This window comes from Wickerhamiella sorbophila (genome assembly GCF_002251995.1).
Source record: "Wickerhamiella sorbophila strain DS02 chromosome Unknown contig4, whole genome shotgun sequence".
In the NCBI taxonomy this organism is placed as follows: domain Eukaryota; kingdom Fungi; phylum Ascomycota; class Dipodascomycetes; order Dipodascales; family Trichomonascaceae; genus Wickerhamiella; species Wickerhamiella sorbophila.
This window is the reverse complement of record NW_020194003.1, coordinates 9,251-30,356: the sequence shown is the minus strand read 5'-3', so window position 1 is coordinate 30,356 and position 21,106 is coordinate 9,251. Positions and strand designations below refer to the sequence as shown.

The 21,106-nt window shown below is 17.7% G+C and overlaps 1 protein-coding gene across 1 annotated transcript; it reads left to right on the top strand.

Annotated features, from left to right (window-relative positions):
* Nucleotides 1–17,760: 17,760 nt before the first annotated feature.
* Nucleotides 17,761–19,230, top strand: B9G98_01830 (hypothetical protein; the record flags this gene model as incomplete). Its single annotated transcript, XM_024808387.1, has 3 exons — nt 17,761–18,136; nt 18,569–18,893; nt 19,092–19,230. 3 exons carry the CDS (start codon nt 17,761–17,763, stop codon nt 19,228–19,230), a joined length of 840 nt encoding a protein of 279 aa, XP_024664155.1.
* Nucleotides 19,231–21,106: the final 1,876 nt, after the last annotated feature.

Sequence of the window (21,106 nt, the reverse complement as noted above, 5' to 3'; positions counted from 1 at the left end):
AAGTTTACTTTCTTATTTCAATCTTTGATTAAGTGGATTTGTAGAAGTAGAAGGTTGTTTTTCTATTAGAAATAATAATAATCATTCATTTTCTATTAATCAAAAATATGATAAATTTTTATTAGAAATGATTAAAGTATATTTTAATATATCTAATAAAATAAAAGAACTAACTCTTAATTCATATTTAATTGAAGTATATAAACATATTTCATTAATTTCTATAATTAAACATTTTGATAATTATCTATTATTAGGTAATAAAAAAGATCAATTAAATAAATTTAAAATTAATATTATTTAATTTTAAGTAAGTGTCGTGTGGTCTTATCACCATGAATATTTAATTTAATTTAATTTAATTTAATATATTCGGTATATTATAAAATAATATGCTAACGGTGAAATCTTATATATTTTACTAATGTATAAAATAATAATATTATATAAATAATAATTTATATGATATATATAAGACAATACCGTGGAAACCAAAGTTAATGATATAATATATTATTAATTAGTAGGATCCGTAGAGACTAAACGTGATAATCAAAAGTTTATTAAGTTAAATAATTAGATAAGTTATAGTCCGATCCACAATGTGAATTGTGTAAATTATTGACTTACTACGTAGTAGCTCAAATAGTGGGCCTTGTTGATATAGATATTTTATATCAATTTGTAATTGACTTTATGCTGGAACTTATGTTGTTTAGTATATATTTACTATATATATTATTTATATGTTATCTTCATTATTTATTAAATAATATAGATGGAATTAAATATTATTTACAATATTTAAATATATATAGTCAAAATAATATATTACTAATTATATTTTATTATAAATATATCAATATAAAATCAGCAGATAACTTAACCTTATATTTTAAGGATCATTTTTATAAATGATTAGGTGTCTCAGAGACTAAACGTCAATTATTTATATTACTTACTTATTTAATTATTATATTTAATCTTTTTATAAAATATTTTAGTTTTTTTATTAATAATTTATTCTTTATTAATACAAATATTTTAATACTTAAACTAAAAAAAATAATTAATATTCAAGAAGTTAATGATAATAAATTTTGAGAATATTTAGCTGGTGTTATAGATGGAGGTGGTAATTTTGATTTAAGAATATTAAATAATAAATTAACATTAAAATCTATAAAAATAAAATTACATAATAGAGATTTACGTATATTAACTTATATTCAAAATACTTTACATATCGGAAGAATTAGAAAAATTAATAATAAACTATATTCAATATATGTTATTTCAACATTACTAGAAATGACTTATATTATTAATAATATTAATGGTTTAATAAGATTGAAAAATGAAAGTTTTTTAAAAGCATGTAATTATTTACAAATAAAACTTATTAAACTTAATTATATAATTATTAAATTAAGTCTATATTTAGCTGGTTTAATTGATACCCATGGTAGTATTATATTTAATTTTACAAGTAATAGAATTGAATGTGTATTAGAAGTTAAATATAACAATATTCTTTTAAATTTAGATTATGTAATTCTTAATTGTAAACTATCAGTTAGTTTTAAAAATAAAAATATTAAAAATAATAATAATATAACATTTAAATATCAAAATGTAAATAGTATGATGCAAATATATGATTATTTTATGATAAATAGATTATATTCTGATATGAAATTTTATCGTGTATCTAAAATTAAATATTTTTTAGATATTAGAAAATATAATAAATGTCTTAAAAATTCTCTAGAATATCATATATATAAATCATTTATATTAGATTTTATTAAATATGAAAATCTTTTATGGTACAAAATACTATTTGTAAGTAAATTATAAATAAAGATATAGTCCAACATATAATATATAATAGATATATATATTATAATAAGCACTTCCACTATGTATTAAGTTTAGGTGCAGTATTCGCCGTATTTGGTGGATATTACTTCTGATCACTAAAAATCTTAGGATTATATTATAATGAGAAATTAGCGCAAATTCAATTCTGAACATTATTTGTCGGAGCTAACGTAACCTTCTTGCTACAACATTTCTTAGGATTACAAGGTATGCTTAGAAGATATCTAAACTATCTAGATGCATTCTATGGTTGAAACTTAGTTTCATCATTTGGATCATTAATCTCAACAGTATCTACTGTATTATTCTTCTATATTATTTATGATCAATTAGTAAATGGTATAGATAACAAATATAATAATAAAGCAGTTGTTAATATTTATGCACTAGATTTTATTGAGTCAAATGCTATATTTAATACATATAACTCAAATAGAACAGCTAGCTTAGAATGAGCTTCTGATAATCTAGCACTATTACATACATATAATACTCTTGTAATACAATCTTAATTTAATTTTGTATTATATTATTATATAAATTTAATTTTACTTTATTTTATATATAAGCATTTAATTTAATTAAATAAATTAAATGTAAGACAAATTAATATGTTAATAATTGGTTTATTATCATTAGTATTAATAAGTTCAAATAATAAATTTACTATAAAAGAGTATAAAAATATAATTCATATTAGTATTTTAGTAATATTATATATGATAGTTATATTAAATAATAGTACATCATTAACTTTAATTAATAATGGTATATTAATATTTAATAATACATTCTTATTAACAACATATAATGTTATAATTAAAAATTTAATTTTAATTTTAAGTATTATTTATTTAATAATATTAGGTACTTATAGTAATTATTATGTTAAAACAGTTTATATTAAAGAATTTATTTTATTAATAATTTTTAATATTTTATCTGTATTCTTATTTATTGATTCTATTAATAGTTTAATTATATTTATTGCTATTGAATTACAAAGTTATTCATTATATTTAATTACTGCAACATATTATAAAAATGAATCTTCTATAGGTATCTATAGTTCTAAAAATGGTTTAATTTATTTTTTAATTGGTAGTTTAGCTTCTATATTAATTTTATTTGGTTTAACGATTATTTATAGTGAAACAGGTTTAATTAATTTAATAGATATTAATTATTATATTAATAGTTTAGATATAACAAATAACAATAGTAATTATTTAATTGGATTTATATTAATATTTATAGGGTTATTTTTTAAAATAGGTTTAGCACTATTACATAATTGATTATTAAATATTTATAGTAATGTACTTACATTAGTTACATTATGAATAAGTATAATACTTAAAATTAGTATTTTAACATTTATATTAACATTAAATTATATATTTAGTAATATATTTATTAATGATTTATTATTAAATCTATTCTTTCAATTATTTATATTATTATCTATGATTATTGGTGGTTTAGGTGGTTTACTACAATTTAGTATTAAACGTATATTAGTTTATAGTGGTTTAACTAATAGTGGATTTATATTATTTAGTATATGAAGTAATAATCAATATTCTATATTTAGTTATTTATTTTATATAATACAATATAGTTTAACACATTTTACTATATTTATGATTATTATATTTATAATTATGTATTATAATAATTGATTAATATTTAAAAGAAATAATACAAATTATTTAAAAAATAATAATAATTTTACACATAATATATATTTAAGTGATATAATAAATTTATTATCTTATAATAAACTATTATCTATTGCATTTATGATATGTTTAGCATCATTTATAGGATTACTTCTATTATTAGGTTTTTATGGTAAATATTATATATTAATAAGTGGTTTAGTGAGTGGTTATTGATTTACTTCATTAGTATTAATTATTGTAAGTATGGTAACAGCTTATTATTATGGATATATAATAAAATCATTATTTACTAATGAGATAACTAATAATAATAATATAAATATATATAAAATTAATAATAATAATATAAGTTATGTATATAGTTATATAATAAGTTTATTAAGTATAATAATATTATTCCTATTATTATATTTAGATATTTATCAAAATGGTATAGTTATAATAAACTATTTTAATATAGTATAAATATGTTTAATATAAGTTATTTAATATATGCAGTATTAATACTAGTAGTTGCATTATTATTATTTGTTGTAAATAAATATTTAAGTTTAAAAAATGTATATAATGATAAAGTATCACTATTTGAATGTGGTTTATCAAGTTTTAATCAAACTAGATCATCATATCTAGTAGCCTTTATATTAATTGCTATTTTATTCTTACTTTTTGATTTAGAAATTAGTAGTTTATTACTATATAGTTTAGTTTTATATTTAACTAATTCTTATGGTTTAACTATAGTTATCTTATTTACAATAATTTTAATATTTGGTTTCTGTTATGAATTTAATACAAATGCTTTAAAAATTAAAAAAACACATGTTAAAAGTTTAAATAAAAATAATTTATTTAATTCTATTTATAATAATAATAATAATTTTTATAAATAATTAATTTTATTCTTAATTTATTTGTTTTTATAATTAATTTAATTTTACTAAAAGTAATATAATTAGATAATGTTCAAGGTGATAAGATTGATTGCAAATCGATTGATATGAGTTCGAATCTCATCATTATCTAAATAAAAGGGTATATCCTAATCGTTTAATGGTAAGACATGATTCTTCTAAAATCAGAATTGAAGTTCGACTCTTCATTAGGATGAATATATATTATATAATATAATATATAGAAATAAATAAATAGATTATTCAGATAATAAAGAGGGGTAATATAAAAATTATACAAATGATAATAAGTTATATAATATTTATTATAGCCTTATTAGGGTTTATATTTAATAGAAGAAATGTTATAATATTATTCATTGCTATAGAAGTAATGTTAGTAGGTTGTACATTAAATGTTATATTAAGTAGTGCATATTTTAATGATGCAGTAGGATTAATATGAACAATTGTTATATTAATAATTGCTGGTGCTGAATCAGCTATTGGTTTAAGTATTTTAGTTTTATATTATAGAATAAAAGGTAATATTAATATTGACGAAGAATAAGTTTATGGTTTTAACTTTATTATTATTACTTATTATTGGTTCGGTTATTTCCGGTTTATTTGGTAGATTAATTGGTTATAATAGTTCTAAATATATTGCTACTTTATGTATATTTATTTCTTTATTAATTACATTTAATTTATATTATAATGTTATGTTTAATAATATTATTTATAGTATAAATTTAGGTACTTGAATTAAAATTGATAATATTGTTATTGATTGATCTTTTGTTATTGATGAATTAAGTGTTTCATTATTATTACTTATTTGTTTAATTAGTTCTTTAGTTCATTTTTATGCTACTAGTTATATGTCACATGATCTATATCAACAAAGATTTTTTAGTATTTTATCATTATTTACAGCATTTATGATAATATTAGTTACTGGATCTAATTATTTAATATTATTTATAGGTTGAGAAATGATCGGTGTTGCATCTTATTTATTAATTAGTCATTGATATACAATAATTAATGCTATTAAAAGTGGTTTAAGTTCATTATTAGTTAATAAATTTGGTGATGCTTTATTAACATTAGGTTTAATTTTAATGTTAGTTACATTTGGTTCTTTAAATTATAGTACTGTATTTAGTTTAAGTAGTTATATTAATACAGATATTATTTCTATTATAATGTTATTATTATTAATTGGTGCTATGGCTAAAAGTGCACAAATAGGTTTACATATATGATTATTATATAGTATGGCTGGTCTAACACTAGTTAGTGCTTTATTACATGCAGCTTGTTTAGTATGTGCAGGTATTTATTTATTATTAAGAAGTTCTTATTTATTAGAATATACACTTATTATATTATTATTAATATTATGAATAGGTGGATTAACAACTTTAATAGCTGGTATAATAGCAATAGTTTCAAATGATTTAAAAAAAATAATTGCTTTATCAACTATGTCACAATTAGGTTTAATGGTTTTAGCAATCGGTTTATCAAATTATAATGCAAGTATTTATCATTTATTTACACATGCTATGTTTAAAGCATTATTATTTATGTCAGCAGGTTCAATAATACATTCAATAGTTACAGAATCACAAGATATAAGAACATTTGGTGGTTTAAATAATTTTACACTAATAACTTATATATGTTTATTAATAGGTTCATTATCATTAATGGCTATACTAGGTTTAAGTGGTTTCTATTCTAAAGATATTATAATAGAATCAAGTTATGGTATATATTCATTATCAGGATATATAATTTATTGATTTGCAGTAATATCAGCAACATTAACAACAATATATAGCTTTAGATTAATATATTTAGTATTCTTTAATATACTAAATGCAAATAAATATTCATACTATATAGTACAAGAATTTGATTGATTCTTATTATTACTAATGATAATATTAGCAATGTTCTCTATATTTATAGGATATATAACTAAAGATTTATATTTAGGTTTAGGTTCACTATTTAATAGTTTATTTACACATCTAGATAATATGATTATGATAGAAACTGAATTTAATTTACTAATTTATATAAAATTATTGCTATTAATGTTAGCATTATTCTTTATATGTTTTATATTATTTATATATGAATTTAATTATAAATTATTACTAAGTTTTACAAATACATGATTTATAAATTATTATATATTTACAAATAGTAAATTTATGTTAGATAATTTATTTAATAATAATTTATTAAGATCATCATTACAAATAGGATATAATTTAAATATGTATTTAGATAGAGGTTTATTATATGTATTTGGTCTTGTAGGTTTATATAGAGGTTTAAATTTATTAAGTTATAAAACTATATTAACATCTTCTAATAAATTATTATTAAATGATCAATTTAAATTTAATTCAAGTTTAAGACATATTAATATATATTTATTCTTCTTATTAATATCTATTATATTATTTATATTTGCTTCTTTCTTTATTAATATTACTCAATTATCTTTATTATTCTTATTATTTATAATTTTAATTCTTATAATTTTATAATTTAATAATATATTTAATGATATATTAATATTATTAATCTTCCTGACTCTCCCCAAAGGGAGAATAGGACTACACATAACCCCCCCCCTATATAAAATAGGGGGGTGTCGTGGCGTTTTAATTTAATTTTACTTTTTTATAATAAAAATATATTATATAATATATAATAGTAATAATATAATTTAAAATAAGGTAGCTATAGCTTAATGGTAAAGCAAATGTTTGTGGTACATAAGATTAGAGTTCAAGTCTCCATAGTTACCCAATAATAAAAAATATAATTTAAATATAAATTATAAATAGGACTAATAGCTTAATTGGTAAAGTGTTTACTTGTCGAGTAAAAGGATGTTTGTTCGAATCAAACTTAGTTCGATATATTATAATAAAGAGCTTTTAACTTAATGGTAAAGTGCAAAATTGATAATTTTGATATATTAGTTCGATTCTAGTAAAGCTTATTTATAAAAGTATATATAATATAATAAATAAGGGGTTATAATTTAGTTGGTAGAATAGTAACTTTGCACGTTAACAACTCGAGTTCGAATCTCGATATCTCCATATATAAATATATAAATAATTAAATAAATAAATAAATATATAAGTAATATAATAAAAAGAGAATATAAAAAAAATAAAAGAGTTTGATGTTGGCTCAGTAAAACTACTATTTAGATGAAAATACATGCAAGTAAGATATGTATTAAAGAGATATTTAAAGAATAAATTTGGAATATATATTGCGAAGACGTGAGTAAGAAATAATAATTAGAACTAAAATTTGAGTTAAAAACTTAATAAACAATAAAGATTAATGTAAGAAATTAATTGATTTTAGTCAAGTTATGGGAATATTAGGTAGTTGATAATTTAAGAGATTACCAAGCCATTAATATATTTAACTGACAATTAACGTTGGAACAGTCACGTTAACCTTGAAATATGGTTAATATCTAATAGATACAGCAGTAAATAAAATTTGTCAATGAACGAAAGTTTGAACGAGTAATCTAAAAAAATGAATATTTATTTTTAATTATACAAATGTATAATTAATATTAAAATCAGATAATATTATATTTATATGATATTATAATAATAAATAAAAAATAAAATAAAGTTTAGGTATTAAATGATATAATGAATAATTTAATATAAAGTTCTAACCAATTTTTGTGCCAGAAGTTTCGGTTAGGCAAATAGAACAAGTAGTTTACATTAAAGGTTTAAAGGATTAGTAGACGGATTATAATCATATAATCTAGAATAAAATAATATATATTTAATGAAAAATGGAAGAAAAAGTTAAATTTTATGATATCTATTGGACAACCATTAAATGAAAGTATTAAATAAATATTTTATTGACGTTGAGATAATGAAACCTAAAGTATCAAGTTGGACTTGTTAACCAATTAGTTTTAGGCGTAAACTATGTATATTAATAATTAATATAAAATATATTAATTATGAAGATAATTTATAATATACCACCTGAAAAGTATAATCCAGAATTGAAATTTAAAACAATAGGCCGTTTAGTTTTATTAACAGTGGATCATGTAGCTTAATTCGATAATCCACGAGAATCTTACCATAATTTGCATATTATTTTTAATAAATAATACAAATGCTACATAGCTGTCTTTAGTTCATGTTGTAAAATCTTTAGTTAAGTCTAAAAATGAACGAAATCTATCATTATTAATAATAATAAATAATAATGTAAAAATTGATAAAATTTTTAAATATAGAACAAGTCAAGTCTTCATGGCTTTTATATTATGGGCGGCATACGTGATACAAAAAAATAACAAAATTTAATATAATATTAATAATTAAAACAATTTTATTTATTATTTAGATTTCTATCTATAAATTTATAATTTAATAACTGTAATTCGTTATTATTTTGTCGGAATTGTCAGTAATGGTATTTAAGTAAAATACCGTGAAGTTTTAATGCTACTGGTACTAATTACTCATCATTTGGGTGAATTAAATAATTAATTATTCTTTTAATTTAATTTTTAATTTTATTTATTTTAATTTATTTTAATTAAATTATTTATTTTATTAATTATTATAAAGTTTTTATTATTTGAAACTCCTGAGAAGTTGAAATACAGTTGTGGTAGATGAATCTGCTGCGGGTCGTATTAAAATAATTTTCAATCTTTTCTTTTTTTTTACTTTCCTTATTTTATAAAATATAAAGTCCTTATAGCTTAAATGGTTAGAGCACTAAATTGAAGATTTAGGTGTATATGTTCAATTCATGTTAAGGACATCTAAGTTTAGATAGTTTAATTGGTTAAAACATTTACCTCATATGTAATTAATGTAGGTTCAATCCCTGCTCTAAATATATTTTCTTATTATTATAATTTTAATAATAATTATTTCTTTTTATACATTTATAATAATATATATGAAATTAACTAATAATTTACGTAAATTAATTATTAAAGATTTAATTAATAATTTAATTAAAAAATTAAATATATTAAATACATCAAATAATATACTTAATATAAATAAATCAATAATAACTAATTATAATAATAAATGAGATTATAATCAAATTATATATAAATATAATAATAATAATTTATTAAATACTATACAATATAAACATATTATTAATAATTATATAAGTTATATGTTAACACATAAAATAAAAAATAATAATATAAATAATATAGTAAATATCTTATATAAAAATCTAATAATATTATATAATAATAATAATATAGATATAATATTATTTATTTATAAACTAAAATATAATTTAAAAATAAGTCATTTAACATCAAATTTATTAATAACTAAATTAATAACAAATTTAATAGAAACTCTATTAAATAAATTAATAAATAATAATAATAATATAAAATTTAATATAAAACTAATAATATTAACATATGATTACTTAGATAGTAAAATATATAGTAAATCATTAGGTAAATTTATATTAAAATATCTAAAATTTGATAATATAAATAATATAAATATTAATAATAATATAATTAATAATTATTTAATTAATAAATTAACAAATAATTCAATAATGAATAAAATAGGTCAAATATCTTCAATATTAAATAATAATAAATTAATAAATAATTCATTATTTAATAAAAATTTTATAATTAATAATAACTTATTATATCAAATAATAATTGGTATAGATTGAAAATTTAAAGGTAAAAATTCACATTTAGAAAGTAATGCTAGATCATTAAGATATTATAATACTAATGGTAAATTATATCTATTAAATATTAATTTATATAATAAATTTAAATTAAATTATTATTCAGCTAATTTATCTAAATCACAATCATTTATAATTAATAAAAATGGTAAATATAATATATCTACTACATTAAATCATTTTTAATTTTTTATTTATTTAAACATTTATTTTTACTTTTTTATAATATCTTTTGCTAATATTACATTCTTATATTTTATAAATATATAAATTTTTACTTTATTATATAGTTAATATAACTATTTTATATATAAATAAATTATAATAAAAATAAATTATAATTTTATAATTAAAAAAATAATTTTTAAATCTTATTCTTCCCCCCCCCTTTACAGGGGGGATTAGTAACCTACTAGCCCAATCAATTGATTGGGGGGGGTGTGATATTATGATAATTATTTCCTTTATTTATTATATATTTTGCATATACTTTATATATAGTATTATATTAATTTTTATTTATAATTTTTATTATATATATATAATTAATTATATTAATACATTATATTCTTATTAATAAATAATATATAATAATATATATATTGATTAAATTCATAAATAGTTCTATAAATAATTAAATATATTTAATGTCATTACTAAATAATATAAATAAAATAATTATGTTATGAAAACAGAATATTAGTATATAACACTACACACCCCCCCAGAAGATTATATTAAATTAAGACATTTATAAATCCCCCCTGTATAGGGGGGGGAGATAACTAATTTTTATATTGATTTTTTATAATATAAAATACTTTTTATAATAATTTTTATAAATTAAATATATATTTTTTTTATATAAATATAAATTTTTTATATTCTTATTATTATAGATTATCCCAAGTAAAATATATTTTATATATAATAATATATTGTTAAGTTATGTATATATATAAATATAATAATAATGTTACTTATCCCTACCTTACAATATAATATATTGTAAGGGTTTATAAGTTATATCTATACTATATAAATTAGATTATTTAAAATAAAATATTTATATAATATTATGCATTATATAAATAAATACTATTAATATATTATATTAAATTAAGTAACTTTATAAGTCTATTATTATAATAAATAGTTTATAATAAAATTATAACTTTTATAGTTTCTTTCTTAAATAGTTATTTCTTAAATTATATAATACTTATTTATTTTATAAAATTATTACATTTTATAAATTATTTTATATAATATATAAATTTATTGTAAATATAAATAATAATTATATTAAAAATAGTAAAAATAAAAAACATTTTCTTTAATCTTATTATTTCTCCCCCCTTTACAGGGGGGGTTAATAACTAATTAGCCCAATCAATTGATTGGGGGGGGTGTGATATGATAAGAATTATTTCCTTTATTTATTATATATTTTATATATACACTTATATATATTGTTTATCTGTAATAATTTATTATTTATACTAACTATTTTAAATTTTAATATTATTTATAAATTAAATTAATAAATAATCTTTAATATATAATATATCAGAAAAATAATTTATTGGTTTATGTAAATATAAATAATATTAAATAATTAATGTCATTATAAAATAAAATAAATAATGTTATTAAATTTTTTAAATTAAAGATAATAATATAAAATATGACACACCCCCTAATAAGACTATATTAAATTTATACATTATGTATCCCCCCTGTAAAGGGGGGGGGAGCTATTTTTATAAATAAAATTTTCTTTATTAAAAGTATTTTATAATTTTTTTATTATTATATATCCTTATTTTATTATAAAATTACCTTATTATAAAATTAATTGTTTTTATAAATAATTATTCAGAATGAGTAATATATAAATTATTTTTTTATATAAATATAAATTTTTTATATTCTTATTATTATAGATTATCCCAAATAAAATATATTTTATTATTATATAAAAATAAATTATATTAAATATATAAATATAAATGATCTATATGGTAATAAGTTATATTTTTTTATAATTTAATTATATTATTATAATTTTTAGTTATGTTATTATTAAAATAAATAAATAAATATTAAAATATTTATAATCATAATTTATTATAAATAAGAAATTAAAGATAAAAATAAAATCTATACCCCCCTTTACAGGGGGGATTATTAACCTACTAGCCCAATCAAAAGATTGGGGGTATTATATAATAAGAATCATTTATTTTATTTATATTATATATTTTATATACATTTATACTTATTGTTTATCTCTAATAATTTATTATTTATATTAACTATTTTCATTTATAATATAATTTATTTATTAAATTAATATATGATTATTAATAAATAATACATAATAAAAATTTATATATATTGGTGTATAGTTATATAAATAATTAAATATTATTAATGTTATTATTTTATATAATAAATGATATAATTAAAATATAAAAGATATAAAAAATAAAACATGACACACCCCCCATAAGATTTAGTTAAATTTATATGTTATAAATCCCCCCTGTATAGGGGGGGGAGCTATCTTTATAAATAAATAATTTTTTTATTAAAAGTATTTTATAATTTTATTTTATAATACAATAATATTTTTTATTATGATATCACCTTATATAAAATTAATTATTTTTATTTATAATTAATTTATTATTTAGTATTAATAATATTTAAATAATCAATTTATATTTTATAAATAATATATAAAATAAGTATAAAATGAAAATTAAAATTTATATATTCTTATTATTATAGATTATCTCAAATAAAATAATATTTTTTTATAGTAATATTTTATTATTATATAATATCTATTTTAATTCTTATATAATATTTTATCATAATATATTTTTTTTTATTAAAGTATATAATATTTATTTATATTTTATATTATATAAAGAGAAATTATAATATATATATTAATAGTACCAATTATTTATTCTAAAGGATTATTTATATAAGAAAAGATTTAAAATAATAAATGTTATTTATAAAATATAATAAGAATAATTTTATATTATAATCTATTTTTTTGATATAAATTATATAAATAATATATTTACTTAGTTTATTTATTAATATAATAGTATTTATATTATTATTTATATATGTTAAAAATATTTATTAATAAAGATATAACTAAACCAATATACATAAGTTATAAAAAAATAATTAATACAAATATATATTTATTATTACAAATATATAAATAAACAATTTAAATTACATATACTTATAATAAAAGATTATATATATAAATATAAATTATTAATAAAATTAATGATATAAATATATATAAATATTATAAGATAATAATATAAAACATGACACACCCCCCCAAATAGTAATCTTAATTTTATACATTTATAAATCCCCCCCTGTATAGGGGGGGGTATAGGTAAATTTTATTTTTATCAAACAATTTAATTAATTATTAATAAAATTAAAATAATTATTAATTTAATTTAGATAATTAATATATTTAATAATAAATAATATTTATATATAATTATATAAAATAATATAAGATTATTTATTAAATAAAAAAATATAAAAACAGATATATAAGTATATAATATTAAAAATAAAGAAACTATAGAAATAGAAGAAAAATAAATATATGCAATTAGTATTAGCAAGTAAATATATAGGAGCTGGATTAGCAACAATAGGTGTATTAGGTGCCGGTATAGGTATCGCAATAGTATTCGCAGCATTAATTAATGGTACAGCAAGAAATCTAAGTATAAGATCAGCATTATTTACATATGCAATTTTAGGTTTTGCTTTAAGTGAAGCAACAGCTTTATTCGCATTAATGATTGCTTTCTTATTATTATATGCAGTTTAATTATTGTTTATTATAAGAATATAATCCTTTTTATTAATAATTAATTTATAATAAAAATAAAATAATTTAATTTTACAAATTAAAAAAATAAATTTAATATTTATATAAGTATAGATATAAGATATAAATGGAAGAATAAAAAAAAATAAAATGAATATAATAAATTATGGAATAATATTTATAATAATAAATTATTTAATATTATTAGTAGTATCAAAATTAAGTAATAATATAAATTATATAAGTCAATTTAGTAGTAAAATAGTAAGACAATATAGTTTATTAATAAGTGTAATGATATTATATATAGTATTAATATGATGGTATTTATATGAACTAAATAATCAATTACAATGAGTAAGTAATTTAATAACAAATAATCTTAATATAATAGGAAGTAATGTTATATTAGGTTTTGATAGTATATCTTTATATTATTGTTTATTAATAGGAATAATTATACTAATTAGTATATTATCAGGTTGATATATGAAATCAAATCAATCAAATTTATATATAATATTAGTATTATTAATAGGTATATTATTATTAATAAATTTTTTAACATTAGAATTATTATCTTTCTATGTATTATTTGAAAGTACTTTAATACTATTATTTATTTTAGTAGGTGTATATGGTAGTGCTAATAAAGAAAAAGCTGCTTATTATATTTTATTATATACTTTATTTGGTAGTTTATTTATGTTATTATCTATATGTATGACAACATATTTATTAAAATCTACTAATTATTATGTATATAATGGATTAATTATATCTATTGATTTACAAATGATATTATGATTAGGATTATTTATAGCAATATTAATTAAATCACTTTTATTTCTATTACATATCTGATTACTAGTAGTTCATAGTGAATCACTATTAGCTGGTAGTATAATATTAGCTAGTTTAGTATTAAAATTAACAATATATTTAATATTAAGATGAATGTTACTTATTTTATCAGAAAGTACATTAATTTATACACTATTAGTATATTTAATATGTTTATTAACTATAATTTTAGTAAGTTTAATAACAATAGTACAAATTGATTTAAAAGTTATTATTGCTTATAGTTCTATTAGTCAGCTAGGCTCTTTAAAAAATATATTTTGTAATTTTATTTTTTTAACGCAACAAACTATATGCAGGAAGTTTAAGGATCTTATAAGATCATCTTATTTAGGTACTAATATCGTAAGTAACAAATTTATAAAATTATTATATCATAATATGTTCAATTATAACATTTATAGTATATTAAATCGTACAAGTTCTGTATTAGTAAAAATCTTAAATAATTATTTAAATAATCCGCAGATAATCAAATATAATATAATATATAAATATATATTATATTTTAAAGTAAACATCTCAGAGGCCATATGTTTGTTATTTAATATTATTTATTTAAATTACATTAATTCTTCACTCTATTTTATAGATAATAGAGAAAATTATAATTTAATAAAAAATCTATCTTCTTTATTACTTAATAAAATATATTCTAGATCTTATTCATTAAATAATAAACAAAAAGAAATCGCTACTAAAAAGTTTAATGAATGATTAGCTGGTTTAATTGATGGTGATGGTAATTTAAAATTAACAAATGATTTAGTTTCATTAATAATAACTTTTGATTTAAAAGATCATCGTACAGCTGAATTATTAAAACAACGTTTAGGTGGTAAAATTAATTTAATAGGTAATAAAAATACAGTAAAATATAAATTACATTCAAAAGAACAAATAATTAAATTAATTGATCGTATTAATGGTAATATAAGAACATTAAAAAGAATTGAACAATTAAAAAAAGTTTGTAATATTTATGATATACTTTTTATAGAACTTATTAAATTAGAATATAATAATGGTTGATTAAGTGGTTTATTAGATAGTGATGGTTCTATATCTTTTAATAAAATAAATAAAACAATAGGTATAACTATTGTTCAAAAAGATAGTACTATATTAAATTTATTAGCTAATGTTTATGGTGGTAAAGTTTTTTCACATAATAAATCTAGAAATAATTTTAAATTTGTAATAGAAAATAAAGATAATTTAATTGAAATATATGATAATTATTTTAAATTTTATCTTTCTAGAACATTAAAAATTAATCGTATTGTTTTAATAAAAAGATTTTATGAATTAAAAGAATTAAAAGCATATAAAGGACTAGAAGGTTCTATTTTATATAAAGCATGAATAGATTTTATTAAAAAATGAAATAAAAAAGCTACAGTTAATAAAGATGATATCTTTTTATATTAAACTTAAATTATAATAATTTTATTATAAATAAATAATAATATATTTATAAAGAATTAAAAAGATAATATTAAATAAAGAGATGGTCCACATTATTTATTTATTTTATAAATAAAAGCATATGTCTGTATGTATATTAGGTGTATTTTCTAATAATATAATCGGTATTGATGGTTCATATATATTATCAATAGCTCATGGTTTAGTATCACTAGGTTTATTTATAGCAGTAGGAGGTGTATTATATGATAGATATCATACACGTATAATAATATATTATAATGGATTATTATCAATAATGCTATTATTTAGTTTATATTTTATAACATTGTCATTTGCTAATATAGGTACACTATTAAGTGCTAACTTTATAGGTGAATTCTTAGCAAATTTAGGTGCATTTAAAACATCACTAATAATAGTAGGTATATGTACATTAGCTATATTATTATCAGCAGCCTACCAATTTAAATTAACAAATCGTATAACAGGTGGTACAAATTATTATATACATAATGTAGGTGATGTAACTAAACGTGAATCATTTATGTTCTTAGCTATAATTATACTAACATTAATTATAGGTATTTACCTACAACTAATTATAAATAACTTATCTTATATTATAAGTACAACTATTTATAGTTAATTAATATAATAATAATAATTTAATTTTACTTTATTTATTTATTTATATATAAGTATATATTAGTTAAAATACTTTATCCAAGAAATAAATAATAAATATTAAAATAATAAAAAAAAATTTATAAATAATTATAAAAAGAATTAATTTATAAAAAAAATAAAAATAAAAAAAATGGCAATTAGAAAATCAAATCTTTTTTTAACAATTGTTAATGGATATGTTGTAGATTCACTAGAACTATCAAATATTAGTTACTGATGAAATTTAGGTTCATTATTAGGAGTATGTTTAGTTATACAATTAGCAACAGGAATATTCTTAGCAATGCACGTGCGCTGTTGTGCTAGTTTTACCAATCAGGTTAAGGTCTGATATCTTTTTGTTCATAAGATAAAATCACTCTACTTAAGTAATATGTGAAAACATTTGCTGAACATAGCATGTAGAGAAAAGGTTGTTATATTAGTGAAACTGTTAATTGATATACAATCAGATGAAACTTCTAATTTATGATTAAAGTTATACTACTTGAAGTTCAATCTCCAACAACACCAAGCTGAGTGTTTATACCTTGACAGTAATGGGGATAATAAAATTTATAATTGAGTAGGAGTGCATGATTCGGTTAGAACAATAAATTTTATGTATAGTAATAATATTACTATAAAGGGGATGAGTGAACAATCTAAGGAAGTAATCTTGGGTAAAAATAGAACTACAGTATCCACTAAGGAGTGTGAACTCTATGTGGAAGGAAAATCTGATAAATCTGTTTCAAATAATATGAAATATATTAACTTTAATAGGTTAAGAAATAATAATTTATTACTAAATTATTTACAGAAAAGAGATTTAGCAATTATAGGTTTAAGATCATATAGTACAGAGTCGGGACAGACAAATAAAAATGTATTAGATGAATTAAACAGTTTACATGAATTTTCTAAAAATTATCTAAATAAACGAATAGATAGAAAAATATATAATAAATTTATGTTATCAAAAGAATTATACATTTTAGCATATCAAAAATTACGTAGTAATCTAGGTATGATGACACTTGGAATATATCTAACGACATTAGATGGTATTTCTGATGAAACATTAGAAAAAATAATAAATGATTTAAGGAGTAATAAATTTAAATTTACACTATATAAGAGAATAGATATTCTAAAACTAAAAGGTGGAACAAGACTATTAAATTTAGGTAATCTAATAGATAAATTAGTTCAAGAAGTTATGAGAATGGTCTTAGAAGCTATTTATGAACTATTATTTTCAAATAATTCACATGGTTTTAGAAGAAATCGTAGTTGTCATACAGCATTAAGATACATATTCACACAATTTAAAGGTTGTACATGATGAATTGAAGGAGATATATCTAAATGTTTTGATTCTATACTTCACAATAAATTAATAAATTGTTTAGAAGAAAAAATAGATGATAAAAGATTTATAGATTTAATACGTAAAGCCTTAAATGCCGGATATTTAATTGATCGTAGATTAGTATATGATATAGTTGGTACTCTTCAAGGTTCTATAATTAGTCTAATTTTAGCTAATATTTACTTAAGTAAATTAGATAAATTTATTGAAGAATTAAAATTAGAGCATGAAGACCCAAGTAAAAAAGGTAAAAAAATTAGGTTAAAAGAATATAGATCTATTGAGAGAAAAATAGGTGTAGTTAAGAAATTAGAAGCTTCTAATAAAAGAAAATTTGATTTAAGAAAGTTAAGTACTAAATTAAGAAATACTAAAATAAATATAAAATCTAGTTATGATAATAAATTAATGTATGTAAGATATGTTGATGATTGAATTGTAGCTATTAATGGTACATATTCAGATGCTGAATTATACTTAAATAAAATAAGAGATTTCTGTAAAGATCATTTAGGTTTAACAGTATCTCTAGAAAAAACTAAGATAACTAATTCATATAAAAATCATATATTATTTTTAGGTACTAATATCAAACATTCCTCTCGTAGAGATATTGTTAAAAGAAAAGGTAATAAAACTAGATCACTAGGATTTTTAATGTTAACAGCACTTATGAAATTAATATCAAAGAAATTAGCATTAGCAGGTTTTCATAGATATCATAAAGGTTTAACTAAAACGACATGATTAGAGTTAGAATTAAGTCAAATAATTTATTTAGCAAATAGTATTATTAGAGGTTATTTAAATTACTATTCCTTTGTTTATAATCGTAATAGATTAACAGGATATGTTTATTATATAATAAGAGATTCAGTATTAAGAACATTTGCTGCTAAAATGAGATTAAAAACTAGAGCTCAAGTTATAAAAAAATATGGTCTAAATTTAACTATTTACGATTATTCTTCTCCTCTTATAAAAGAATTAAATAAAAAACTCGCTTATAAAGAAATTATACATTTAGTTAATGTTAGTAAAGAATATAAATTAAATGTTTGAAATTTCAAAATAAAAAATCTTCTATTTATGGACATTCCAAGTTTATTCTCGAATAATGTATCTTTAGCTACTGTATTAGCATCTAAATGTAAAATTTGTGGTAGTACATATAGAGTGGAGATGCATCATATTAGAGAATTAAAAGATATTCGTTTTAAGAAAAATACTGTAGATTATATTATGAGTAAAGCTAGACGTAAACAAATACTATTATGTAGAGAATGTCATATGAAATATCATTCAGGTAATTTACATTTACTTATAAATAAATCTATCAAATAAATAATATTTAATCTTTTTTAGGTATTTTTTTAGTTTAATTTTATATAAACTAATTATAATTGTGGAGAGCCGTATGATGGGAAACTATCACGTACGGTTCGGTGACGAGTGCTATTAATCTGGTAGTTTTATTAATTAAAATATCTCAGAAAATGGTATTTAGTTCAACTATTCATCAAATTTAGAATTAGCATTTTTAAGTGTACAACACATAATGATTGATGTTAACTATGGATGATTAGTAAGATATGCTCACTCTAATGGAGCAGGATTCTTCTTCATATTCGTTTATATGCATATGGCTAGAGGTATCTACTATGGTTCATATAGAAAACTAAGAGTAGCATTATGAACAATCGGTGTAATAATTTTCTTAGTTATGATTATTACAGCATTCTTGGGTTATAAAAACAATAGCCCAAAATCATTTATTTATAATAAGTATAATAATATAAAATATCCTATAAATAAAAAAAATATTCGTTTTATTCATACAAATAGACATATTAAAGATTCAACTGAACTAATAAATATATTATCAGAATTAGGTTTAGATAATATACTAAATTATTGAGATAATTTAAATAAACTAGAAGTATTACAAAATATACAAAAAACAGTAGAAAATAAAAGTGGTATATATATTATTATTAATAAAATAACACGTAATAAATATATAGGTTCTGCTATAACAAATAAATTATATTCTAAATTTTCAAAACATTTAATAAATTTAAATGGTAATAAATTAATAAAAAAAGCTGTAAAACAAGAAGGTTTAAATAATTTTATTTATGGTATATTAGAATATTATCTAGATAAAATAAATAAAGAAAATAATAAAGATTTATTATTATTAGAAACATCTTATTTAACTGTATTAACCCTAGAATATAATTTATTACTAGAAGCATTTTATAGTTTTGGTTATAAACATTCAGAAGATAATTTATTGAAAATGAGAGAATCTTTTACAAAAGAAAGAAGAGAATTATTACGTAAATTACAAGAAAATAATAATTTATTAGAAAGTTCAATATTAAATAAAGAATCTTATAATATATATCTAATTACAAAATATATTACATTATATAATAAAGAAAATAATAAAATATGTACTTTTAATAATATAAATAAAGCTAAAAATTATTTATGTTGCAGTACTAAAACTATTAAAAGAGCAATTAATTTAGGATGAATATATATACTAGTCATATTTGTTAAATATTTATCTCTAAATTATATAGATAATAATAATTCAATTAAAGATATTTTAACT